At 40.3% G+C, this 27155-nt stretch overlaps 1 protein-coding gene across 6 annotated transcripts; it reads right to left on the reverse strand.

The window, feature by feature from the left end:
• Positions 1 to 460: 460 nt before the first annotated feature.
• On the reverse strand, positions 461 to 26902 carry CCNG2 (cyclin G2). 6 transcript variants are annotated; one of them, XM_036227817.1, is made up of 8 exons: positions 25888 to 26497; positions 25390 to 25527; positions 24580 to 24717; positions 23337 to 23587; positions 23069 to 23147; positions 22890 to 22988; positions 20604 to 20809; positions 461 to 7555 (listed from the first exon to the last, which is right to left on the reverse strand). In XM_036227817.1, exons 1-8 carry the CDS (start codon positions 26068 to 26070, stop codon positions 7546 to 7548), a joined length of 1104 nt encoding a protein of 367 aa, XP_036083710.1. In that variant the 5' UTR covers positions 26071 to 26497; the 3' UTR covers positions 461 to 7545. The 6 variants fall into 6 exon arrangements, with proteins under 6 accessions (XP_036083710.1, XP_036083713.1, XP_036083712.1 ...); XM_036227820.1 differs by lacking the exons at positions 461 to 7555; positions 25888 to 26497 and adding exons at positions 18068 to 19456; positions 26882 to 26902; XM_036227819.1 differs by lacking the exons at positions 461 to 7555; positions 25888 to 26497 and adding exons at positions 18068 to 19456; positions 26519 to 26772.
• Between the last annotated feature and the right edge of the window lie 253 nt (positions 26903 to 27155).

Consider the following 27155-nt stretch of genomic DNA (forward strand, 5'->3'; position numbering starts at 1 on the left):
AAACAAATAATTCCCCACTGATGACGATGAACGAATGTTTATGTCCTGGTTCTTGTACTTTTTCCTCCATTTTTAAGGTTTCTTAAAGCAGGTAGACTTAGGCTTTTGAGTATAGTGTGATTTTTAAGAGAAAAACTTGTTTATGTAGTTGACACACAGAAACTAACACAATTTTATAGCACTTATGAAATCATAGTCAGGATCATAAACATACCCATCACATGGTATGTTCTTAAGTCTCACAAAGATGCCACATTACCCCTTTTCCCTATGACATTTTTGTTTCAATAAGCTCAAGGAAGCCTCCAAATCCTTAGTGTTCTGGGTAACCACCATCTGACCAGCTAGTTTCCTCGCTATCCCAAATGCAAAAGCTTCTCCTATTCATCTTCAGAGATGTGCTTTCAGGTGAGCAAATATGACACCAAATGAGGTAATAAATTTCCTCCACCCACAGGTTTTCTGTTATCTTCAGATTAAAGAGCTGCTTTCAAAAGGAACTTGGTTAAGAACTTAACTCCCTGGTAAGAGGGCTCAAATATTACATGATGCTTGAAGTTCACTTCAATTCTCTTCATTATCACAAAGGACATTTCCTTCCCTCAAATAAGTCTAATCCAAAAAGCTTTTATCCCATGGTTTTCACCCAAGCTGGTTCAACCTTTAATCTTGAAGCAGGGAAGAGGGAATAGTTGTTCCTCACTTCCTGCCATTATTCTAAATAGGAGTTTCTCTCCAATAGAGATTTTAGGGTTCCAGTGGAAGGCTTGAAGGAAGCCATTGAGACACTTTTTGTGAAGAAAGCAAGATAATGAGTAAGCATAGAAGCTCTAAACTTATGTATTTCTTTTAAAGGAGATTTACATAAGTGATTTTGCTGAAGTATCTTTTATGCTAGAGGTTAAAGGGAAATCGGTAAAAAGCAAAACCATTGCCGTCTACTACTACCCATCTAATCAATTAAGATTTCAGCATGAGAGAACTTTCAAAATTCAGGATTTAATCTTAAGCTCAAGAATGAACTCCCTTTAGAGACCACAGTAGTTAGAAAAGTTTCTCTTCTATCTATATTTCGAGGACGAGAAGACATACCTAGTAAAATGACTTCAGGAAGCTAAATGACCTCCTATTTTTTGTTTGCATAGAACATTAGTTTCTCTTCTTTCCGGTTCCTTAATTTGTTTTACTTAGATGCCCTTTCTCTTTTTCTTTCGTTGGCCTTTCACTTCTAAAGTAAGCTAACCAAGATTCCCCTTGAGGTCTACAAAAAGTTTGGTTCTTTCCACCCACCCCTCCTACTCACTAGAAGACTTTTTAGCACCAGAACTCCCGTAAAATTTTGGACTACATCATCCACCTCCCCATACCCCAGACCACTTCCAGCAACAGAGCAATCAACAGCTTCCTGCCTTCTCTTTTATACTCAAAGCCCCGCCTTCTTCGTGGGTGTGGACCAATGAGAACGCTCAGGAACTACTTAAGCTCTACAATTGGTCTTTGACTTCTGGCAGGTGAAAACAAGCCTGCGGATGCCTGACTGCTCCACCTGCTTTTTTCTACCTTGTAAAGGCTTCCGCATTGTTAAAGACGTGCTTTGAGGGAGTAGTCAAGACATCTTCGAAAAGTGGCTGAATCAACTTCCTCTCAAACACTTAGTCTTAATATGGAAGCTTTTAAGGGTGCTTTAAAGAATTTCAAAAGGAGAAATATGAGTAGCTACAGGCATACTGTGTTTCTGCTTCACAGGTTTAGCTTTAATTACCAACTGACCCTCCACTAGCAAAATGATTAAGGCTAACTTTATTGTGATACTTGTTTTATTACAGTGGTCTGAAACCAAACTCACAATATCTCCGAAGAATGCTTGCATTTGGTCAGATGCTGGTGGTAGAGACAAACACCTTTACCCTCAAACAACACTAATGATCTTTATCGCTCATCTATGTGTGTTATTAATCTTTCGTTTACAAGTATTATTAAAGACTGTGATTAAAAGGAAACAAGAAAGTGACCTAGGGCGCTTGGGTTTTGTCTGTGCTTCTCAAACTTCATGTTAGGTGTATGAGAATCCTCAGGATACACATGTTTCTTGAAAGTCAATTCCACTTGTGGATGTGGGGGGTAAAAAGCATTGTTTTACATTAAGAAAATAGCAATCCAAATTGATATAAATAAATGATTTGTTTAATAAATAGGAGGGAAGAGACAAGTCTTCCTTACAGAAGAATTTCAAATAGGATATGTCCATACTCCCCCATCCAAAGTGTGGAGTTTAATATACCTTCCCTTGTGTGCGGTCTGGACTTAGTGACTCACACTTCTAAAGGACAGAGTGTGGAAAGGGAAAAATCATAATTTTACAGTGAAGAAACCTGGCAAACATTGCCTTAACCGAGTGATCCGGGTTAACATCACCAAGGAAAAGTCATGTTGCTATTATGTACCACCAGATGTGATGAGATGAGCACTTCACTCCACGGAATTCTTCCTCAAAACCCATAGCCCCAATTTAATCATGCAGAAAACATCAGACAAAAGCAAGTTGAGAAACATTCTACAAAATCCTGACCAGTAATCTTCAAAATAGTTAATCAAGGTCATGAAAAATAAGAAAAGATTGAGAAGCTGTCCCAGACCATCAGAGCAAAAGGAGATATGACAACTAAATGCAATATGATCCCCTGGATGGAGTCCTGGAAAAAGGGAAGATATTAGTGGAAAAAATAGTGCAATCCCAATAAAGTTTGGAGTTTAATAACATGTAACTGTGAATCATTTAGTTTTGGCAGGCATGTAAGATGTTAACAATTAGGAAAACTGGGTAAATAAAATAGGGAATTCTATTTAATAACCTGGTAACTTTTCCATAAATCCAAAATAATTCCTAAATAAAACATTTACATAAAAGAAAAAAGGAAACAATTGCAAAACCTGCATGAATTTTTAAGATAAATTGTGAACCTTCAAAGAAATCTTATGCTTATAACAGAATGCTTTAAACTATGCCTCCCTCACACTTGCTGAAGCACTTTTCATTGTTAGAGGTAATTTAGGACCAGCATGTTTAGCTAGATAATTCCATAGTAGCTTGAAGGATAGATGTGAGAAGTTAAGTCTTGGGACTGAGATGTCAGCTGAAATAGAGCTGAGAGGTAACCAAGTCCAAGGCAATATGTCAGTAGATAATCAGGAACAAATTGACTTATTTATTCCTGTGATTGCTACCAATGCTTTCTGGGAATTTTCTATGTCCAGCCATCCACTTTCATCTTGAGTATTCACATATCTGCAGTCAGAAGAAAGGAGATCCTCTTTTAAGGTAGCCACATAGCATCAACAAAAAATGCCAAATATGCTTGAGAACAGTGTGTTTAAAAAAAAAAATTAAAAAAAAACAAAAACGAAAACAAAATACAACATGGGAGATGGGATAAGCAATAGTTAAGAACATGGACTTTTTAGGTTGATGAACTTGAGTTTAATTCTCTACTGTTTACTAGCTATGTGATCTCACACTAACCTCTCTAAGGTTCATTTTCCTCATCTGTAAAAGACATAAAAATAGTGCTTGCTCATGAGATTGTTGTGAGGATTGATTGATAATATGTATGAAAAGTGTCTAAAATAGTTCATGACACAAACACATACAGAACTTACTATTACTCAGAACTGTTCTACATGCTATACATATTGACTCATTTAATCCTCACAACAATCCTATTATTAGTCTTTATATTCCAGGTGAGGACTCTGAGCCACAGGAGGATAAACAATTGCCTAAGGTGTAACACACAGCTGTAAGTACAGGAGCTTGAGTCACACCCAGGCCCTCTGGCTCTAGAATCTTTGCTTTTAGCCAGCCAATTGCATTGCCTCTTCTGTTATCAGAAAGGAAGGAAGAAGAAAGGGGACATAACATGCTGGCAGGTCCAAAAAAGAAGGTACCGTATAGAAGGGAAATGGTCAGCCCTACTGTGGCATTGCAAATGTGTAAATGCAGGAATGAATTGGAAACAATACCAAATTCTTGTCCGACAGCCAGTTAAAATGGCAGCATTTGCTTGTGCAGGCCCGAAAGTCGGTGAGAACATTCCTCCAGAAGTCATATATAACACTATAAATGTAAAGCTTATCGAACAAGAGAAGCTCCCTACCACCCACCCTGCATGCTTATCTCAGCCTTTTCTTAGTTGATTTCCTGGACAGAAGGCTCGAATACCAGATAGTATAGTTTAAAATTAGTTCAATCTTCACTGTAAAGAAGTCAGCCAACATTCCAGAATTAATCATTATTCTTCCATGCAAAAGCCACCCCCAGCCTGAGGCAATGTTCTTGAAGGTTCACACTGCTCCCAGCCTGAGTAGCTGGCAACCACCGAAGTAGAGGCTCAGCTTGGGCACCTAATCTGACCACCCCCCATTTCTAATTTACTATCCACAAATTTGAAATTATCCCTCTTTGAGTCACTATTCTGAGCCAGGTAATCTACATGCTTTGGCTCACTTAATCCCCTCTTTGACTTCCATGATATAAATATTGATATTCCCATTCATGAATTTAAAAAACTCAGGTTCAGAAGGTTTAAGCAACTTTCCCCACATTACACATATAGCAAGAGGTGGAGCCAGATTTAATCCAGGCTGTTCAAATTTCAAGGCCCTGTTCCTAATCACTAATTGCTACAATAATGAGGTTTCAATAAAGTGAGTTTGAAGAGCTGTATTGGGCTGGCAGAGCCAGCAACAAGTTGTCATGGCTCTACTTTTCTTTTTTTTAATGAGAGATTCCTGAAACCCACAAGAGAAGAAAGACAAAAATGTTCTTCTGCCATAAGAGCTATCCTTATGGACAGAAGCACAGAGAGATGTGGGGAAAGCACTCCAATTTTTATTTCAACAGCTTTATTTCAGTTCTGTTACTTTTGAGCCAAGGCAAACTGCTGCAGAATCCTAATCCTACCCATGCTTTTTGTCTGCTGCCTTATTTCCCCACCCCTACCCCCAAACGTGAGTTGGTGGAGGAGGAAACAAGGAGGGGAAACAGGGTTTGTGTAAAAAACAATTCCAGTTTTAGCTTTCTGCACTCGTATTCTTTTTTTAAGGCCTCACATATTTATTACTGAACCAATCTACTAGTGCCAAAACATTAACAAAGAGGAAAATCATTTTTCTAATATTCCCAATAAAACACACCCAACTGTCCAGATAGTAGTGATCTTTTCAGTGCTTTGGTGAGATCCAAGCAACCCAGTTACAGCATCTGTGATGGCGCAACTCATCACAGACCCACTTGATTCTTCTCCAATGTCTCCTCTTGGAGTCGTACCTTATTTTATCCAAAATCCAAAAGTCGTACCAGTTTCCATCCAAATCCATTGGGGAATGGGCTGATTCTGCTTTTGTTTCTTGGCCAGGAGCCACTTGACCCTGACAGTCTTGGAGAAGATATGGTGAAGAAGAGTCAGCAGCTCACACTACGATGACAGAGAAAGAGCTCTCAACTCATTCTGAATAGGACTAATTCACCAGAACTAACTGACCCTCACACTGCATTCTGATGTCTTCCTGGATCCTGGGTCTGTTCTTTGAAGAACAAAGACAGCCAAGGGAACACCATTCGGGCCAGCACAGCTGAAAGACCTCTGTGCGGTGTGGTCTGACCTTTGGAAGCTGGAATTGTTACTCTGTAACTCATTACTTGGATAGGGCTGGTGGTATTACATACACAGAGGTATCAGATTATCTAATTGATCTTTTAATATGATTGTGAACTGCAGAATGTACAAGTGTATTTTAGAATATAAATAGACCTAGAACTTTTCAATTCCTTGCCTTGCCTATATTTTTATATCTCCTGCCAAAACACGAGAAAGCAGCTGCAAGTGATTTTGTAAAAAACCTACCCAAGTACACTTTCTCTTGAGTCCCTCTTGCCTCAGCATCTACTCTGCCACTACCCTAGTTTAAGCCCTTCTTTCTTTCTCACCTATTCCTTTGCTCTACACCATCTGCACATGATCCAGACCCAGTTTCTTTATCTCCCTTTTCCTTGTCTTCATCCCAGAGATGTTCAGCACCATCTCTGCAAAGGGATAAACAAAGGAAAGGACAGGGTATCTTCTCTTTGTCCTTCGGATCCAACCTTGGCTCCTCTCACTGTGCTTTCTATCCAGAAACAGATTGATCGGCAGAGCTCTGCTCTCTGGCTTCTGGTTGAGCCAATGGGGATCCCTTACAGAGTTTGAAAGGAGGGAGGACTGCAAAATCGGGATATTTATTCCCCTGGCTCCCACACTCAGGTGAGCTATGCCCCCTCAACAAAAGTCACAGATCCTCTCTCAAGTTTTCTACACAACTCTCTCCTTTTAGGTTCCAGCAAGCATATCCTCCTTTCATCTCTTTGGGCCTAATTTGGTTACAGCTTTGCTGTTTCTAGCTCTGGCTCACTACACTATTCCTTGTGCTTTTCCTACACCCTACCTTCACCTTTGAAAATAGTCCTTTTATTAAACCCCCTTCAAATTATCCCAATTTGAGTATATCATCTGTTTCCCTGAGAACACTGACTGATACAGATGAGAAAAATCAAAACAGTCCATTTTCACTTCTAAATATTGTTCCTCAGCACGGTCTGAAGCTCTGTTTGCCCAACTCTGCTGCTTTCCCCTTTCCTTTCACGGCGTCAGATCTGCACTGTGGTCTGAAGATTTTTTTCCTCCCCGATCTTGTTTCTTCCCCCTTTATCTTACATGGCCATTACCCAGCCCTACCCCCAATAAATCTATGTACTCCTAACTCCATCTCAGCATCTGCTTCCTAGAGTAGCTAAATTTACATCAAAAGGCTACATCAGCATAACTGTTCCCTATAAGGAAATCTCCATGGAAAGCAAATATTTGTGCTAAAAGAATATAGGATCACAACAAGCTAGGCTACTCTGACTAATCCATTTTCACTTTAAGGATACTCCTAATGTGGGTGCTTTTCTCTCTTATTTCAGAAAGAATATCCATGCCCCTGGCTTTCACTAGTAAACGCTGACAAAGTTGATCACTGATGTTCTGACTCCTGTTCTGTCTCCAAATCATGCCTGTTCTGTTGGTTTATGCTTTCTTAGCCATGTTGATTCCAATATAAAATGCTATATTCAGGTCCCGTTTTTCCCACCTTGGAGCTCAGAATACATTTTGTTTTCTTTTTTCTTTCTTTGTTTGCTCATTTAGTTTTTCTTTAAGGCAAATTCTCCAAATGTCTGCTTTCTTCCATTCTGAGTTGACTTTACAATTTCAATACTCAGAGTTCTGAAAAAGCCTCACTGCTACTCCCTTTTACTTCTTATACAATCTTACTGTCTTTGAAATAGCATCAGTTCTAGAGCATAATTTCTTCTGAGGAAATTGCAAGTAGCTTCATTTGTTTATTTATCCATTCAGTCTTCATTTATAAAGCACCTGCATGTGACAGGAGTCCAGTAGGTGCTGGGTGTGCAACAATGAAGAAGACACAGGCACTCTCCCAAAGAAGCTCATGGTAGCTGTTTTTAAGTTAAATGAAGCTAGAAAAAAAAAGTCAGAAGAGGTGAGATGTAAGCCAAGTGTAGAATGAATCACTCATCAGAGCTTTTCTCCAACCTAAATATTTTAAGCTTTCCATCCTCCATGAGACACAACTCCAGAGATTTTCAGACCAGCATAGCTTCTCTAAGGCACTGGATATTAAACATGGTTTTGGCTTATTTTTTGTCAATTTATGCTGCTTGTCACTGTCTGATGCCACCTTCAGATCCCCTCTGCTGATAGGACTGCCTTCCTAAAATGGCTTTCCTCTCATGAGGGCTTGAAAAATAATGGTGACTATTTCTGCACAGAAACTTGGAGCACATTCCCAAGTATGTCTGTGTTAAGGTTGTCATCCTTGTCTTGGTTTCAGATTATATTATGCTGAATACACTCATTCCCATTCATTAATGTTTCTAACTCCATTTCCCACCATGATTATTAATACGATCATTTATTTATCAGTTCTATCCTTTTTGGTAAAAATTAACATAACAAAGCTCAGGACAGACCTGACTGGATGTAATCCAAAGCTTAAAAGAGACTTGACTGGATTACAGACTAGATGTAATCTTTAAAAAGATTGCAACTAGAAATAATGATAGTCCTCTAGTCTAGGATTTAGGAAATGCTTTCCCAGAAGACAAGTGTCTTGGGTTGCTTTGAGTTTTCTTCTAAATTTTGGAATGAGAATGGCAAAGCTGCAATGGACCTCAGAAAGTCACTTAGCACAACACACTCATTTTATAAAGAGGAAAAATTTGCTCCAGAGCAGTCAGCTTTGACAGAATTAGAACTAAAACTCAAAATTTCTTACTCCCCATCCAGGCTCTTTCGAACAGCTGTTCCACACTGAATTTGCCTCATCTCCCTGTTTTCCACAACCAATTCTTCTCCTTCCATATTTAATCCCCACCACACCCCTTTTTCATCTTTCGCCCCCTGCAGCTTCCTTTTCTTCCCTCTTGCTTCTCCCTCCACAGGATTTTTTACAATCCAGTCTGCCCTTGTGTTCCTTCTTCCTGAAGCCTTTATTTTTTTGTCTTTGCTGTCAGTAAGGGAAGAGAACCAGAATGCACATCTTTCTTTGTGTCTTCTACATTAAAAAGTTTGATGTATATAGAAATTCTGAACTATCTTTAAAATTACAATTCTATAAATACACTATAAAGTCTACTGGGAAAATAATACTACCAAATTCCCAAGACTTAATACTAAAGCACTTCCAGAATGTGAAATGGCAGACTAGGTTTTGAAGTGATTCTTCGGGACCCTCAGGACTTCAAGAAAAGATATAAAATTCCTATAGGGAAATTACAGTCTTCTCTAATATAATCAGATCAAAACGAAATGCATGATATTAACTCTCTGTAATAGCAATGGAAATGAATGACTGAGGAGAATAAAAAATAAACAAACAACCAAGACAAACTAAGTCCCATTACATTAACTGGAGAAAGCTGTTTGGGGGCAAGCTGATGTACCATATTTCATCAGGTCTAGATGGGATGATGCACAGAACCAAACCAACTGTTCATTCTCTGTCCATCCTAAGCTTGGACTCTCTGATTACTATTTGTTTTCCATCTATTCTGCTAGCAGGAAGGGCACGATTTTGATGGCCGACATTCTGGATCCAAGGAAGGGAAATCTTCCAATATAAATTAATTAGTTGGTACCCCCATTTCCACCCACTGAAAGACTGTTCTTCTCCACATGTTAGGCTCTAGCTCTGGGCCTGCAGAGCTGAGGTTCTGACTTTAAATTCTGGTGACCCCATGAAAGTATTGTAACCATCAGTTCTGCTCTAATGTCCAGGCAGCTTCCCTCTTTAGTATGTTGGGGCCTTCACTAGCTTCTGCAAGTTGATAAAATAACAAATATCTATTGAGTATAATTGCATGGCTTGGCTATGATAGGTTATTTGCCCTTCAAAAGCGGACAATTTGGTTGATTTAAACAAACCAGGACTAGTGGATACTGTTGATTTGAGGAAATGGATAATTAAGTCTGCTTCCCTCTGTGCCATTTTTTTTTTTTTTTTTCACGTTCTTTTAACAGCATTGAGAAGGGTAGGGAAAGCCATCCTGAGAACCTGCAGTGGCCGACCCTGGGAAAGCAAACACACATTCTCTCCATGCCCAGACAATGAAGAAGCACTTCTGATAGGGTCATTTCACTTCTTGCTTGAGCAGCCCTGTCTGTTCCCAGAACTCAGCGTCCTGGAAACTACACAAAGGAGCTATGTCACTGGACTTCAGACAGGGCTCCCGCCCTAAATCCAGGCAACAGCTGTTCAGCAGCTGCGCCATTGTGTCCTAAAGCTTAGTGTAAGATGCAAAGGAAAGGGACTAGCTCTCTGAAGTTATGTGAAATATACAAAGCCCTGTGACAACAACTGGCAGGTAATGTATATCATGGAGACATTTGTGGCATCAGAATGAATACATGATGGACGAGATTTAGATTTGGATTTTAAATTTAGGATAAGAATTATACACTCAAATCTTTTCAATTTAAGAAAAAATTAATAAGAAAAAAAAAAGGAAAGGGAAGTTTATACAACACAGGAACAGAGACAGTAAAATATGACTCCTCGTCATCCTCACCTCCTTCCCCACCCAAAAAGAATATGAAAGCTTTCCTTGAAGCAACCAAAATAAATGTCTGCTCCTGGAGCCAGGTCCCAAGTTCAGGCACAGCACCACTGCTGAGAGTTGGCAGGTTGTTTAGCCTTTGAACACCTTTTCTTCATGGGACACGTCAACCTTGCTCCTCTTTAATGTGCAAGATGGGACAAGAGCTAGGGCCAGGCAGGCATAGCTGCAGGCAGGGCTTTCTCCAACATCATGCAGAAAGGTTTTTGCCTGCCCAGGCCAAGGGGAGTTGCTGCAGCTGCTTGCCTGACACATCCTATGAAGAGGAGTCCCAACAGCCCAGTGGCTTAGGATGAGTGGGCCTAACCCAAATGGAAGGCAGCAGATTACTTTCCAAGCCCAGCTTTTGGGTTCTATGCTTCCCCTCATCCCCTTCAGTGATGCCTTCCTTTGAGCCCTTTAGAAATTTAATGATCCCCATTTGCCTTTTCTGAGCCCTCCTCCCCCATTCCCATCAAAATCCTCTGGTGCAGAGAAATAAGGAAACTGTCACTGACATGCATTATTGATGGGACTGTAAATCTACATAATCTTTCAGGAGAGCAGGTAAACAATATATAAATTTTCAATGCGTATTCTCTTAGAATAGACCCAGGAATTTCACTTGTAGAAATATATCCCAAAGAAATTATTGCATGGGTAAGCAGAAGTGTATGTACAAAAACCGATGCTTTGATTAGAAATACTGAACAATTGGTGATGGTGGCTCCATAATGTAGTAGTTAGTATGTCTGCTTTACATGCAAAAAGTCCTGGGTTAGCACCCCAGGTGCACCGAATAGGCCCAGTAGGCTGAGTAGGCCAGGTGCACCAGGTGCACCAAGCGTAAGCCAGGTGTGCCAGGCCCCCCAAGTACTCCGGGTGCACACCACAAGTGTGTGGGAGGAGACACCCTGCCTTCAGAGATCCAGTTCTTACAGGGAAAACGGCAACATCCATAGGTCAGGGGTGAAGTGGGGGGAGGGGTTGGATTAAAGAGGGGAGAAAAAAGTATTAAACAATTGGAAACAATGTAAGCATTCATTAGAAGGGGATCTTGAATTACTACATAAGTATTCAATGAAATACTCTACATAAAGTAGATCCACATCAGTGGACACTGAACATATTCCAATATATTGTTAATTGAGAAAAGTAGATTATAGAAGAGTATAAAGAGTAAGATCACAAATATCTTTTTAAAAAAGCAGTTTATATTTGATTTAAAAAGAATGAAATGATAAATATCATTCTGTTGACAGTATCTCTGAGGGGTAGCACTGTAGGCATTATCCACCTTCTCTATACTGTTTACATTTTTAGAAAGGCAATATAATAGAAAAAAATATTTTGATATATTTTTCAAAACTCTCAGGAAAGTACATGCAATGCCTTCACACTGACAACCACTTGTATTTGTAAAAAGCTTTTATTTTCTCCATTAACTTGTTCAGTCCTCATAGCCCTAGTAAGTAGGAAGGCAGATCTTAGCATTGTCAAAGACCAAGAGGGGAAAAGAGCTGAGCTCCATTCTGATTTGGATGTTTTAAAGGGAGAATGAGGATGAAGGGTGGGCAAGCAAGTGAAGGCTCGGTGAAAAATTACAGAGAGTTGGCGAATATGAATGTGACAGGCCATGTCTACTAGCTGGCAATTATGAACGTTAGGATTCTATCTTCCCACGGAGACTGGGAGACAGAGGCCCTATCCTCCCGACGATAACATCTCAAAGGAATGACTTTCAGATCTCGAGAAAGATACTTCTGAGTTATACGAAATACATATACAACTATGAGGGACAGGAAAAGCTTTCACAGTTGTAAGCCCTTTTTAGTAAATGCCCTAGGAAAGAGAGGTCAGGTGTTGCCTACAACAGTGACTTCTGTTCACAGCCCTCAGCTTCTCCAGACAGGAATCTCAGGTTATGCCAGGGATTCCACCTGAGGCTGCTAGAAACTGTGTAAAAGTTTTGTCAAGTCTTTTAGTGCAGGAGTTTGTATAGAGTGTTCTTGCCAAAAGTTTTTGCAGTTCTCCGTATCTCCCCTTTTCAGATTAAAAAACTAGTTCTCAGAGAAGGTGTACCACACCGACATCTCCTCAGAGGAGGGGAGGGGAAGTAGCTGTCAGCTTCCAGCTGCAGTCCCTTCAGGAGCCACTTCTGCATTCCAGCTGAAGCCATGCTCTTGCTGAATAACCTTGAGCCAGCAACCGAGTACCTGCCATGCTAGGCCTGACCACTTCTACCCACATGGCACTCTTCCAAGTCCCAGGCTGGCTGCATCCTGTCAGATCCACATCACAGTCCAAGGCTCTCCCTGTCTAACTCTCCTTCCTCCCCATTTGTTATTCGCAGGCATCACCCAAAACAAACCTATTGCGTTTCTGACTTCACCACAGTATTTGCTTCCTGAGGCACACAAAATAACACATGTGGCTTGTCCAAAACTATACTCACAGGAAATAGGTGCTCAACCTCTGACTCAAACCATAGTTTCTAAACTTTATTAAGGTGTAAACCCTATTGGAGATATTTGCATTTTCACCAGACTCAAAATATTTATCTAAAGGAAAGACCTTCTAGAAATGTGAAAGACAGAATGAGCTAGAGGGAAATAGAGATGTGAGAGGCACTGGGGAGAAGACAGACCACCAGGCCCTTCCTGGAATGACTGAAATCACACAAAGTGGTCTTCAGTTCCATATAGAAGTTTAGAGAAGCCATGAAGAGGCAAGGCCAGGACACTAACACAGGGCCTTGGAGATATTTCTATGATTGTGCTTCTTACTTTGCATGGTAATTGGTATGTCTGCCTCCCCCTTTACAGCAGGGGTCCCCAACCACCGGGCTGTGAACCAGTACCAGTCTGTGGCCTGTTAGGAACCGGGCTGCACAGAAGGTGAGCAGCAAGCAAGGGAAGCTTCATCTGTATTTGCAGCCACTCCCCAGTACGAGCATCACTGCCTCAGCTCCACCCCAGATAATTTGGCATTAGATTCTCATAGGAGCACTGGCCCCTGGTGCCAAAAAGGTTGGGGACCGCTGCTTTAGAATACAAGCTCCTTAACAGTAAGATCTGTGCTTTTCTTTTGCATACTCAGGGTCTAGAACAAAACTCAGTACATCACAGTATCTCAATAATAGTTGAATAAATAATTGAGTCTTCTCTCAGCAGGGAAGTAAGAGGGTAGGGACAAAGATTAGGTAATAATTATTGCAGCCAATATTTACTTGGTGCATACCAGGCACTGTTCCAAATTCTTTATCATGTATCATCATATCATTCAAAACACACTGTAACCCCATGAGGCAGCATTGCAGGTAGTGTTAAACAGGAAGCAGATTCGAGACAAAGTTAAGGGTGCAGGATGTTCATTATGAAGAGCCTTTGGGATCAACATACATGGAAGGGTGGGGAAGGAAGCAAAGTTGGGATGGAGAGAATTGAGCCGCAATGCGGGCTCAACAGCAGCCTCAGCCAACCCCATGGGGAGCTCTGGGACCAAAACAATCCATCTGAGCTGTCCTATGTTGGACCAAAGTGACCAAGCCTTTATACCTCCTTCCACCTCAGTAAGTCATTAGATTTGGGCATCCTGGGCAGGCATGATCTTGGGTCAGGCTGCTCTCCACGTGGGCAGCCCCTAAAGAGGCTGTTAGCTGAAGGCTGTGGGCCAAAAGCATTCCCACCAGCCGGGCATCTGGTAGCAAATTTCCATGTCCCTCGCAGGTAGCTAATGTTATTTACCCCTTAATACAGATGAAGAAACTGAGGCACAAACACTTTAGTTAATAGCCAGTCAGTCAGGTCAGATAGTGAGGGCCAAACCAGGATCAAACACTGACAGTCTGGTTAGAGAGCCTGTATTCCTGATGACTACCACATACTCTTGAATAAGGTGCAGATCATTATAGCAGTGAGCTCTGGCCTCATGCACACCCAAAATCCTAACATTGGAGAGGATGAATTTATCCTTGCATGCATGGTAGTTCATCTTTATGAACTATGAATCTCTGCAACCAGAAATGGAGAAGACACTGTCAGATGTGATATATGTAGAAAAATGTTGACACATGTTTTTACCCAGCATTATGCTAGGCACCTTGAAGGATATAAAGGAAGTATATAAAGGAACCAGAACATAGTTTCTTCTCATGAGAAGCTCAGAGTTTCAGCAAGGGGATGAACCACAGACATGTGAAGTAATTATTGGAAAAATCCCAGAACTGTCAATGAGTAAGTGACAAATGATTGCTATGTTGGATAATAGTAAAACGGGCAAAGGGCAAGCAAGCCTTTAACAAAACAGTCCTCTATATTTTTACAAAGTTCCACCCCCATTAATGCCAAATGACTGTGGACCTTGGAACCCAGGATAATGATAAAGTATAACCTAAGTGTAAAAGGAACTAGATATACAGGAGTTGGGAAGGGCCCACAAGCCTGAGTGCAAATAAGTTTCCAGGGTAAATTAAAATCTCCAGCTTTTGATGAGCCTTCATCTTCTCTACCATTAAACTGCCTTAAATTTGTACATTACCATATGTGGCTCTTGGGTGATGATAAATTTTAAATTTTAATGTTATATAAAACTAAACACAATGCACAATGTCCCTGCCTTCATGCAATTTACATTCTAGTGGCGGAACCAAATAGTTCACGGCAAATACAACATTTAAGGTTGTAGTAATGTTTTCTTCCAAGAAATCTGCTGGAACCCCCTGATTTTCTTCTCCTTGTCAGTGCTGCATGTCTCCATAAAAATTTTTTTTTAAATCCTAGCAGTTAACACCTTGTTTGTCTGTCTTCTTTGTCCGCTTACCTTACCTGTCTGCTCTGGGAAGGTAGAGGCTATTTTTCTTGTTCATTGTTGAATTCCTGGTACCCAGCATAGTATCTGGCCACAAATCCCCTTTCTCATGTGGTTACTGGTAACAACTACTTAATATGTTCCAAGCACTTTCTGTGAATTATTCAATCCTCACCACAAGACAAGTACTGCTATTAGTTCCATTTACATATGAAGAAACTAAGGATTAGAGAAGTACTTTTGACATAGATTTGGTAGGTAGCAGGGCAATAATTCAAACCAAGCCTGTCTGCCAAACCTTACATTTAACCACAATGCTAAATTATTAGCTAAACATTGATGGTACTCATTAAAGTTATAGAATGAATGAAATAGTAAAAGTTCTTATAAGGAATATTCTACTCAGAATACCAGTAAAAATAAACCACAGTATTCTCCTATTGTTCAATTTTTAAGTGTTCTCACCCATAGAAATGATGCTGTCAGAAAAAAATCACCTGTAATCTTACCATTCAGATATGACCACCATTTTACCGTAAATCACAAGGAACCCATCTCAGTTATCTATTGATGTATAACAAACCCTCCCAAAACCTTGTGGCCTGAAACACTGATTTATTTTTCATGAATCTCTGGGTTGATTGGGACCAGCTGGGTGGTTCCTCTGCTCTATGTGGTGTAGCTGAGGATTCTCATGTAAACTTCACTCAGCTGGGAGCTTAGCTGAGGTGGGAACACCCAGGATGGCCTCTCATCCTCAGGAGCCTCTCTCCACACAGCCTCGCATCTTTTCAGAGATCCAACCTGAGCAATTTTTGCTGCACAGCGGCTGGATTCCAAGGATAAGAGGAACCTGCCAGTGCTCTTAAAGCTTAGACATGCAATGAATGTCTTCCACTGCACTTTAGTAGGCAAATCCAGGCACAAGGCCAACTAAAATTCGAGAATAGACTCCTCCTCTTAAGGGGAAGAGCGGCATGTGCACACAGGGATGGGAAGGCTCACTGGCTATTAGGAAACTATCCACCACACTGATTTGCTAAACACAAAGATAGTACGTTGTTGGCCATTTCTGCTACAAATAATTAGAAAAACTGAATTCAAAAGTAGCAAATGCAAAGTACGTGGTCTTTGTCCATATAAGAATCTTGTAAGTAGGTAACCTAAATAAGCTGACAATTGCATGTGTACAGAGGAAGGTAGAAAGCAGAGAGGATCATATTTAAAACTCAATATTGGAATAAAAAGACTTAAAGGAAGAAATCAGATCCTAGACAAAGAAAATGGTTAAAAATGTTGTGAAAAGTATTCTACATTGCCTTTACAGTTAACCTGAGTATTAACTCTGATTAAAACACATTATTCGTCCAATCTCTCTGACGGTCAAATGGGTGGAAACCCATGACTAGGCAGAGTGATACTTCAGCATGCATAACTGCAGAAGCAGCAAAGAATGCATACCATGTCCTAAGAAATGACAAAATCAAAACCTGAAAACCCAAATCTCTTGCCAAGGAGCAAGTATGTGACCAAAATGGTAGCCTCTTCCTCACTCTGCTCTGAATGATGCAGGAGGCTGAAATCTCAATTTCAGTCATAGGGAAGTCACCTGGTTGAATGGCCCAAGGACATAACCAGGCTCCTGGACTTGTCTCTTCTTCATCTCCACTTCCCCCACCTTCAGTCCTTCATCACCTCTTGGATTTTTGTAGGACTCCTGACCAGGGTCCCTCCTAATCTCTACCTGCTCTAGGCCATCTTCCCCATAGCTGCCAGTTACCTTGCGTAACATCCATTTCCTAGCTCTTAAAATAATGGTAAGAAAAAAAAAAAAGGCCAGAGATAGGTGTAGTGTTCTGATTAGGAAAAAGGCTTATGTGTCATGATATAGACTTTATCCTGATTGAGGTACCTACTGAACAGATAGCAGGGGGATCAGGAGCAAGCCTGGAGGATGTGAGATACTAAAACTGCAGCAACCCTGCTAATAAAGAGTGCAACTGTGAACCACGCCAGGAGCAGCGAAGAGACAGAGTAAAGCTACATAGTATAAACGAAGCCACCTCAGTGATAAATGGAGACTTCCAGAAACAGTTGAGAGATGAAATTATGACCTAAGTTTCCAACTTGAGTAGACAGAATACCTTTCACCAAGATAGCTATACAGGAAGAGCAGGTTTGGGAGTAATCAGAAACTTCCAAGCAGGATAGCCAGTTGAGAACAAACAGGTTAGGAGCGAGGTAAAGAGGTCTGGACTAGATACTAAAAACCATAAAGGGGAACAGATGAAGTATGTGTGGACAGATTCATGCAGAAAGAGCATCTAGTAAGAAAAGCAATAAACCCTAAAGGAACTGAAGGTTTCAAGATTTGGAAAGCCACAAGTAACTTTTACACCTCACAAGTCAAAAACTGAAAAGCAGAATATACTGTATACTATTTACCACAACGATGTAATAAGATAGAAAAGGTCATCCTCGAGCAGAGATTCTCCACTAGGAAAACATGCCCTTATCTCCAAGGGAAAATAGTATATCTGATTTTCTAACCAACTAGAGAAAACAAAAGTCTATAATCAAACTAGAAGACCTACGCCCAAAAAATACACAAACAAAAACCATCACCCCTTGCAAAATAGGCCTAAAGCTTACAAAAAGAGGTCCTAAGAGGTAGAGGCTGGCAGGGTCCAGTCACAACCAACACCCCTGAAGTGCTTATTCACCAAGTAACCTTCTGATTAGAATACGGTTTGTCTATAGAAATTGAACTGATCTGCCAACCTGAGTATCCTGGTCAACTTGATACCTGTTGCCTTTTACTATGAATTAACAGGCATTTTGTTTCATATGAGTCCATTTCACAGAGAGGTCAATTTTCAAATGACAGACTCGCTTTTGCTATCTCCAAGGCTATGCGCCAGGCTGTGTAAGGAAATATTACCTAGAGGACTCTGGTAACCAGATAGCAGGCTTATCTGGAGGCACTCTAGCCTCACTTCTTTCTTTTACCAAAGAAGCACTTTCTTTCTTTTACCAAAAAATTAAGATGTGACTGCAAACAAGGAGTACAATTCATTATCTTTATTTTGAGTTGTAATCTATTATTACTTCAAAAAGATCCACTTCAGAAACATCCAATGGATGACTTACCACTAAAAATGTCATCAATGTGTGATTCATCATACAGAATACACAATAAATTATATTTACATGCAATGACTAGACTATCACACACACAAGGTAAAAAAATACCATATTTTATGTACATTTTTTAAGATTTACATTTTCATATACAGTTTACAAAGTTAAAAAACTTCTCTGTACAAAATTTCACGTGTACAGAGCTTATAAATCCCTATTCTCATGGATGTACCACCACAAAGATATGCTTAAAACCATAATACTAGTTTTTTTTAAACTTCATATTTACTCTTGGCACCCATATACTAATACCATTATTTTTGAAATGTGAATTACAAAGAAAACATAATCATGCAGACTTTAAGAAAATTAGATAAAATGTGCTACTAGATCAACATTTATCAATTCCATAGTTACCTAGTTCTGTTCAACTTCCTGTAATGCTTTCATACAGGTGCATGCAAAACTAGCAGATTATGGACTGTTTTAATAACATTAAAATAATACTATAGTCTGACAATACTTAGGCATTAGGAATGCAACTATCTAACAACCATAGCCTGTTGATTATTTCTGCTTTAGCAGAAATCCCAACTAACACATTACATACTAAAATTCACAGAAATGGCAATAATTTCTAAGTTTATGGAGTCTGCATCAGATAGTAATTGTTAAAAAAAAAAAAGTGTTTGACATTTAAGCGTATATTCTCTCTTCTGAGCATGGGGGAGCAGGAGAGGGAGATGGAAGATGAACCACTAAAGGGTTATTCAGTCCCTGCTAAGGAAGCACTTCCACACTCCCAGTCTGTTTAAATAAAGACACCTGAAGGCTTTATAAAAAGTTTAAGACTAGCTACACTATTCTTCTTTAAAAATTCTTGAAAAGTGATAAATTGAAGGTATCAGCACCTTCCCTCCTCCCCCAAGTAGCTAAATATCAACAAGAAAAATAAAGTGCCAACATCTAAAGTATTGTTAATTGTTTAATAGGCACTAACCCATTTGATGGCTTAGGATTAAATATGAAAATAGGCCAGATCTGATGTGAATAATAAACAGAAGGTAGGTATTCCAGTCTATGCAATTCCTGCCTACATGGGGGCTGGACCAGAAAACTACCTACTCCCCCATTTATTGCTTGGAAACCTGTACACACTCTTTGCATTCTGACACAGAACCATAAGATTTCTAAGATGGAAAGCACAGTGTCTGTGCCACTTTCAAGTTGAAAAAGAAAGTGCACTCTTGATCACTGGGAGGAGAGCTGCTGAGACTCTCTTCTCCACAACTCATATCTTCACAAGAGTCCTCACTAAAGGGAAAAAAAAAAGACAAAGAAGAGGATTCCATTATTTAGAAGACAATGAAATGTTTTATAGGAAAAATAAAATTGCTAAACAAGTATCTACATTCTCATTATTCTTATATTCAAAATTTTAACTTTACAGAGAAAATTTAACTTATAAGGACTGCCTAAAGTGAAGTCTATTATAATCGTCTTAGAAAATAATAGATGGTTAAGAAGTTTAAACGAATTGCTACTTGCCAAACTATTATTCTTGTACTAATTAATATCAGCAACCGATTGTAGAATTCTAAGTATTTTAAACCCAGTAAATGCTGACTAAGGACAACGCAGCTCCTATCACGCGGTTTTGATGTCTTTTTTGCATCAGTAATTCCATCACTGATACTTTCAAGTATCAAACCAAGAAACCAATGAACTGTGAAAATGGAACTTCTGGTCCTTTTTCCCTACAGTATAAAACAATCTAATCTAATAAAATTAATTCATTTTACAAACACAAATTAACTCTAAATAAGACAATGGCATTTGACAAACTGTAAACATAACTACAGAAGTCTGACACGAGTAGTGATTCCCTTTATTTTTCAAGCATTTAACTCACAGCCTCTTCCCATGTACATTGGGAATCCAAACTAACACTGAAAAGCCCAGAATACTGTTTCACTTTTTTTTTAAGTACGCTGAATTTCAAAAAGCAAAGGAGATGGGAAACAATCAGTTTTTTAAAAGGGGAGGAGTGAAATGTCAGACAGAGGAAAGACAAATACAGTATGATCTCACTTCCATGTGGAATCTAAAAACAAAACAAAACAACAGAACTCATAGATGCAGAGAACAGACTGGTAGTTGCCAAAAAAGTTGGGGGTGGGAGAGTGGTGAAAGTGGTCAAAAGGTAAACTTCCAGTTATAAGTCCTAGGGATAAATGTACGGCATGGTGTTTACCCTTTTTTAAAAAAATAAGAGAGGGGCACACTTCTGAATTATTACGTAATTATTAACTACTTTTCGTTAATTTTCTCACCTGAAGTAATAATGCTTGTAGAGTAGGGGTTTTCTCTGATGCCCCATAATATTATTGGGTTCCATTTTGAGTATAAAATCAGTAATATTTAGTCTGAGGAAGTCTAATTTGTCAAGGATTCTGCTTACCTTTCACTCTCGTCAAAACCACCCCCCTCTGGGATGGTTGGCAGCTCAGGGACACTATAGTAGCTGTTGTGGAGGTTCTGGGCTGTGCGCCTTGAAACAATCCAAACTAATTTCTTAAGATCCGGTTTGCAACACTCGGGAGAAGAATATTCGGCTAGGCATTTAGAAACTAACTCCCTCCAGTAAATAAATTCAGTGTCATTAACCTGAAAAAAAAGTATTTTAAAGAAGAAGTTACAACAGTGGTTCCCAAATCTTGCTATACCTTGGAATTATCCTGTATTCCTCAAAAAACGCTGATGTCTGGCTCCCATCCCTAGATATTCTTATTTAGTTGATATGGGGTGTGACCTGGGCATCAAGATTAAAACAAGCTCCCTAGGTGACACTAATGTGCAGTCGAAATTTGGTAACCACTGGTTTAGGAGAGGAGTGCCTTCAGTTTAAATAATTTACACAGGATTCAATACATAGAAAGTTTTGCTTATTAAGAAAACATGACCTAAAAACACCAAGTCTGTTAAAGGAATTCTTTTACACTATCCCAGTGTAAAGGAATTTAAAATATTTTAGGATTTTTGTTAACAAAGCATTGTTAGGATGGCTAAAAAAAATATATGCATATACATTAAGAATCCGACATACACTAATGGAGAAGTTAGCGGTATGGGAGAAGAGGAATTTCCCCAACAGAGCTTAGGTCCTCTACCACTGGGGAATGCCCCAATTTACTTCAAGTAATCAACTTTCCCTGAAAATGTTTCCAGATAACATTACTATAAAAGGTTTAGATTAAAACTAACAAATTTGTGATTAAAACACAAGCTATACGTTAGCTGTTAAAAAGAAAATAATTAAATACTTTCACCACAAAGAGAATTTATTATCACCTTGGCCTCCATTTCCACTTAATCCAGCTATACATCTTAACCCTCTTGCATTCTGGCTTCTACCTCTCCTTTCATTCTACTGACATCATCTCTTAGGTATCCAATGACCTCCTTCAATTCTCATTATACTGGGCCTCTCATCAAAATTGAATACTCCTGACTACCTCTTTCTCAAAAACCTCTTCCCAACCTGACAGTGCTCTTATTTATCTCGCTTAATCCTCTTTCACTCTGCTCCTGATGGGAAGATGGCCAACACTGAAAATCCAGTTTCAACTAATCTCTCAACAAAGGACTCCCACAAGTTTCTTATAGTCTCAACTACTATTCCATCGTAAGAAATTGCAAATCTTGAATGCCAGCTATGGTTTATCTTCTGAATTTTCATTCCAGACTGCCAAATATCTGCTAGACTTCTACCTCCCTGGAAGGTAAAATCATACTTTGATCGCAAATCGCCTTCTCTCAAATTTCCCTTAACAGTACCAATATTCTCTCCATTGGTAGGTCCAAATCTTGGTCCTTTGTGACTCCTTGCCTCATTTCCATGCTTGGCTTTCACACCACTATTTGAGCTGGATATCCTCACTCCCGCTTGGGACTATCACCTAGATATTCTATCTACAAGCCTACCCTAAAATATTCCTAAACTCTGTAGTACATTAGCTTTCTGGCCATAAGCCTTTGCTGCCCAAATTTTCACTGCCTAAAACTCATTTGGTTCAACCAGGCTCTCAGTCATAGTGCCTCTCTCCGTCTGCCTTACTTCTCTGCAAACAAAACCCCAAGCTACTCCTCATATTCAGTATTATCTGGCACTCAGACACAGAATAATAAATGACAAAATACATCACCTCATGTTAAATTCCACGTACTCTCACTAATACTATTAGTTTAAGATAAAGGACTGTGCCTTTTGTTGTTTTACCTTTTTATGACTATAAAAACTTACTGGGCTATCCTAAGGGGGTTTTATTTGTTTTTTTTGTTGTTGTTGTTTTTAAAGAAAAACATAGCTATTATTTAGGTAATGCTACTAATAGGATGTTTCAGCCCTAAAGATGTAATAGGAGTGTATTTACTAAATCTACTTCCTAGTATGCATTTTAGAACAGTATGCATGGGGTACCATGGACCATTGTATTACCAACCACCAAGAACACTTGAGAAGGAACAGTTGAATGCAGAAAGAAACTAAGCTAAGTGACTGCGTTCCCTTCTAGCTTAATACTTTCTGAGTCAAAGCTGCATTTTGAGAACTTCAGCACTTGAGATACAAGAAAACACGAGTATAAAAGTTAAGAACTCCATAAATTATTACTCAATGTTTAAGTCACCACAGAGAAAAAAAGTCAGAAAGAAACCTACTTTACACACTAAAACTGAAGTTATTTACCTTGGAATGTTTTTTAACAAGCAGGAGAATTTCCAATAATTCAATGGATTGCAACGTTTCTATTTCCAAATTGAGAAGGCACAAAGCTAATACAGATGGCTACAAGAAAAAAAAGGAAAAAAAAAATTGAAATTCAAAATAGAAACTGTGATACATACATAAGCAAGAAATTGACTTACTTTTGCTTTTGAAAAGGTAAGTCGGCAGTTGCAAGCTTTCAGCTGAGCTTCTAGTTTATCAAGGCTCAGTATTTCTTTTCTATACAATAGAAAGGACAAAATATTCGTTAAAATATCAAAGATTTAAATGATTTTAAGGACTTAACATTAAAAGTGCAAGTTGCAAGTCTGGAGGGGGTAAAAATATAAATTTCACTGGCATTCGAAATCTTTATTGTTAGTTATAGCAATGCTAAAGTACAAAATTTTTATTTTTAAACCCACTGACCTTTCTGAAGTATGATAAAGTACAATAGTATGGTATAAGTGCAAAAAGTTTAAGGCAGTAGTAGCTTCCAATTCATAGTGCAATTTTTCTGAAATTATTTTTTCCATCCGTTTTATGTCAGAAGCAGTACATTTACATTGACTAATCCGGATTACATCATGAGTAGATGGAACATTGCGTTCTTCTTCAACTATTCTAGCAGCCAGCAAAAAACAACAGACTCCAATGCAAGACAAATGTTTAGGTTTCACCTGGAAAACAAAAAAGGCTCCTTCTAACAACTGTCACTTTGATTTAGCAAAGCAGACACTTAAAAGAATATCCTAATAATGCCCCTACTGTTAAGACAAAACACAATCAAGCTGCTTACCCTTATCTCAGTAATCATTTTCACAATTTAAAAAAGCAAAATGCAGATTAAAAACTTTTAATGCAAGTTCAACAGCTAGGTGTTGAACAATGAGTACACCTTGAATTTCAAACTTACGACATTCATAATAGTACAATCTCTCCCAAAATAACAAAGCTTTCAACATCTAGAAAATATACCATTCTTTGAATATAAAAATAATACATTCCACTATCTTCTTACCCTATTTACCTTTAAGAATCATCCTATACTTCAATGGAAATTTGCTAAGGAGAAATATTACATCAGTTGTGCAGAGTAGAGCATATGTAAAAGCCGCCATGGACAGATGGCTGCCCTTTCTTTTCAGTGCCCTGAAAACTGACCCAGCAGCTGACAGTAATCCTATTGGCCGAATAATCACCACATTTTTCTAACAGGTGCTGGTAATTGTTAATAAGACTGTGGCTCCCTGCTTTGAAGACTTCTCACAGGAAAGGCAATAGGCCACCTTTAACAGACCACTATACTTCCAGTTGTTTCAGTATTAAAAACATCTAGGCTCCAGCAAAAATATGATGACAGACAAAATATGAAAACCTTATTCTGAAGACTATACATCTCTAAAGAATACCTAAAAAACAGTAGTCTTCATTTTGTCACATCTTTGAAGAGAAGGTATATAAGAGGTACAGGAAAACCTAACTTAAAATACAATACGCTTATTTTGCAGTCTTTTAATCTGGCACTCAAGATAACAATTCCAATTATTAAAAGCGTTTATGGATAATGACATAATTACATTCACTTGCCAAATATTTATTGAACCCTTCTATGCTAGGCATTGTACTAAGCACTGGTTAGTGAAGATGTATTATAAGAATAATTAAATACCTTCATAAGAGCCAAGAATCTATCCAAAATATTGACAGCCAGAACAAAAGTTTCAGTGCAAGATCCAAAAAAGTTGGTTAAACTCCTTAAATCTTCTACTTTGGCATTTCTCAATCTTGGACACAAAGTATTATCATTCTGCAATAAAAACCAAGAGCCACAATTCATGATTTTCTTAGAACTAGATGGATAATACACATAGATTCACATAAAGTGATCTTTTTCCTTAATCTTCAACAACACAGGGGAAATAGTATCATTTAACTAAAGTACTACACTTTTTCAGAAACAAAATGTGTATATATTATTTCTTTTTAAAAATATACATCATAAAAGAACTGTGGAAATTCAGTATAAAGTGAACTGTTGCCACACTTCCAGAGGATTATAGCAAATATGGTTCGATTCCTTGTAGTGGACATAGAGGATTCATTCCTTGCTTGTTTGTGTTTTTTTGTTTGTTTGCCTGTTTGTTTTTTAACCATTTAAGAGCCTACAACAGTAAGTATTTCATAGGAAGAGGATATTTCCACAAAAGAACTGCTCAATGCCCAGGGAGTCTCCCATCCAGAAGCTGCAGGCTGGAACGTCACATTTGAAGTAACACTTCCCTAGAGTTATTATCACTCTCATTTTTGCTAAGAAACCAAAACTTGACCTAAGTATTAAGATTTTCCTTAGTACCCCAGGAAGACCAGTTTGAGTCTTAAGAAACTTAAGCCTTTAGTCTTGATTCAACCCAAACAAAAAAAGTTATCCTCTTCATGCCCTATCCGCTGTTTGAGCAAGTTATCTTTCCTGGGATCTTACCTCCGAGGTAGCCTCGATCAAGCTCAGCCCTTTTTCTCGAGGTTGGAATCTCTCTTCCTGTTCTAGATAGAGGTTCAACAATCCGAAGAGCTGAACCCCTTCACGACCTGCCAAGTACTCTGCCCCCGAATCCTTCATCTGCAGCAAAGACACCACGAAGTTAAGAGTGTATCCTGGGGAAGGCGTGAGTAGGAGGGGAGGGGCGGGGGTAGGAGGGAGAGGGCAGAAAAGAGCCGGTGCCAATAACTCCAACGAGGGGCGCCCCAGTACACAAGGGCGGGGAAAGTGTGAGGGGCTCAGTCACGTCCCCAGCACAATCCTACCCTACTACCCGGGAGGTGTGGCATAGGGAAGAGACGCGGTCACGTCCGCTGGCCAGCTCTGGGTCAGACCGGCCAGCCCTGTCTTCCTAGCCGTTCCACCAACTGGAAACTGTCCCCGCACGGTGGTGTCCCGAGGGCCCGCCCCACTTGAAGACGTAGGGAAAGAGGCTTCTACCCCGTGGAAAGGACCGGGGAGCAGCGTTTTCGGGGTGCGGGCTTTGCACAATAGAGGGGGAAGGGAAAGAAAATCTCGCGACTGAACAAAGAACCGGAGGGAGGAGACTGGAGCCCCGCCCCTTCCAGGAGCCCGGCTCCAAAAGCCCCTCTCGCAGGAGAGCAGCCCCCGAGCCTTCCCCATCCGCTTGGGCAGCGCCTACGCCGGATGTACTCCCGTGACAAAGTCCCCGGTCCAAAAGAACGGTAGAGTGGCGCGGCCCACTCGGTGGGGGACAAAAGTCCAGTCCGCCCTGTGTCCTGACAACAAGGGTCCAATCTCTGATGCTCCGGTTCCGCAACCGCGCGGAGCCCCGAGGCTGTCAATTCAAATAGCACCACTCTAGCGAACCCCTGTGACAAAACTGGGGCGGGGGAAAGGAGCCAAAGAATTATCTTTGGCCTCCTCGACTCTCCATCCATCTCAATAGCATCTCTCCATATCTACGCGCCCACTACCCGGGAGGGGGCTGAGGACAGGGCCGGAGCCGCTCCCGGGGCTGAGGTGTGGGCACTCTGATGCCAACCCTCCTCGCGACCCCAGTCTCGACCACGAACAAAGAAACCCCGCGACCCCGGGTAGGCCCACTCACCGTGCCAGAGACGCGGTCTGAAGGGGACTCGGCGCGGCGGGGGCGTCCAGACCTGTCTCCGAGGTCGAGCACCCGCCGCCTCAGCGGTGCCCCCGGACCAGCATCCGGCCCCACTTCCCAGTCACAGCCTCCTCGGCCTCACAGCCCCGGCTTCATTCCGCTGCCCGCGCGCCCACCCTCCGCCCGGGCGCAGCGCCGGCCCCTCGAGCCCTGTCCCTCTATGGGCGCCACCGCCACTGCCGAGGGCCAACCAAACCCCTTGTTTTTGTTTTGAGGTTTTGCCCCCCCTTGGGGGCGGGGCACGTGACTCCCCGCGGAGGGATCCGCCATCGCCGCAACAGATTTCGAAAAAGAGTCCCGCACCTCATCAATGTCCCCAGCCAGTTTTGTAGCCTTCTCGGCTGGCCATTGCTTTACTGAGCCACTCCTTCCTCTCGCTTCCAGGCCAGAGGGTGGAATCTGGGGTCGGCTTTATTCTGAGATTGATCCGGAGGGAAAGGAAAGGGAGTGACAGGGGCGAGGAGCGGAAGGAGATGGTTTCTTGCCGCTTTGCACCTATTAAAGGTCCCTGATTTGTTTTGTTTTCTCTGTTTTGAAAAATCCGCCCAAAGTAGCCGGCTCTCTGATTGGATACTGG

This window comes from Rousettus aegyptiacus, unplaced genomic scaffold (assembly GCF_014176215.1).
Source record: "Rousettus aegyptiacus isolate mRouAeg1 unplaced genomic scaffold, mRouAeg1.p scaffold_m13_p_10, whole genome shotgun sequence".
NCBI lineage: Eukaryota > Metazoa > Chordata > Mammalia > Chiroptera > Pteropodidae > Rousettus > Rousettus aegyptiacus.

Coding starts and splice junctions, on each gene's coding strand:
- CCNG2 (XM_036227816.1), bottom strand. CDS start 26,070: ATGGGGAAGGCTCGGGGGCTGCTCTCCTGCGAGAGGGGCTTTTGGAGC. Junction 25,528..25,887: donor TCCCCGGTCCTTTCCACGGG/GTAGAAGCCTCT, acceptor TCTTTGCTGCAG/ATGAAGGATTCGGGGGCAGA. Junction 23,148..23,336: donor CTTTATCATACTTCAGAAAG/GTCAGTGGGTTT, acceptor TCTATTGTATAG/AAAAGAAATACTGAGCCTTG.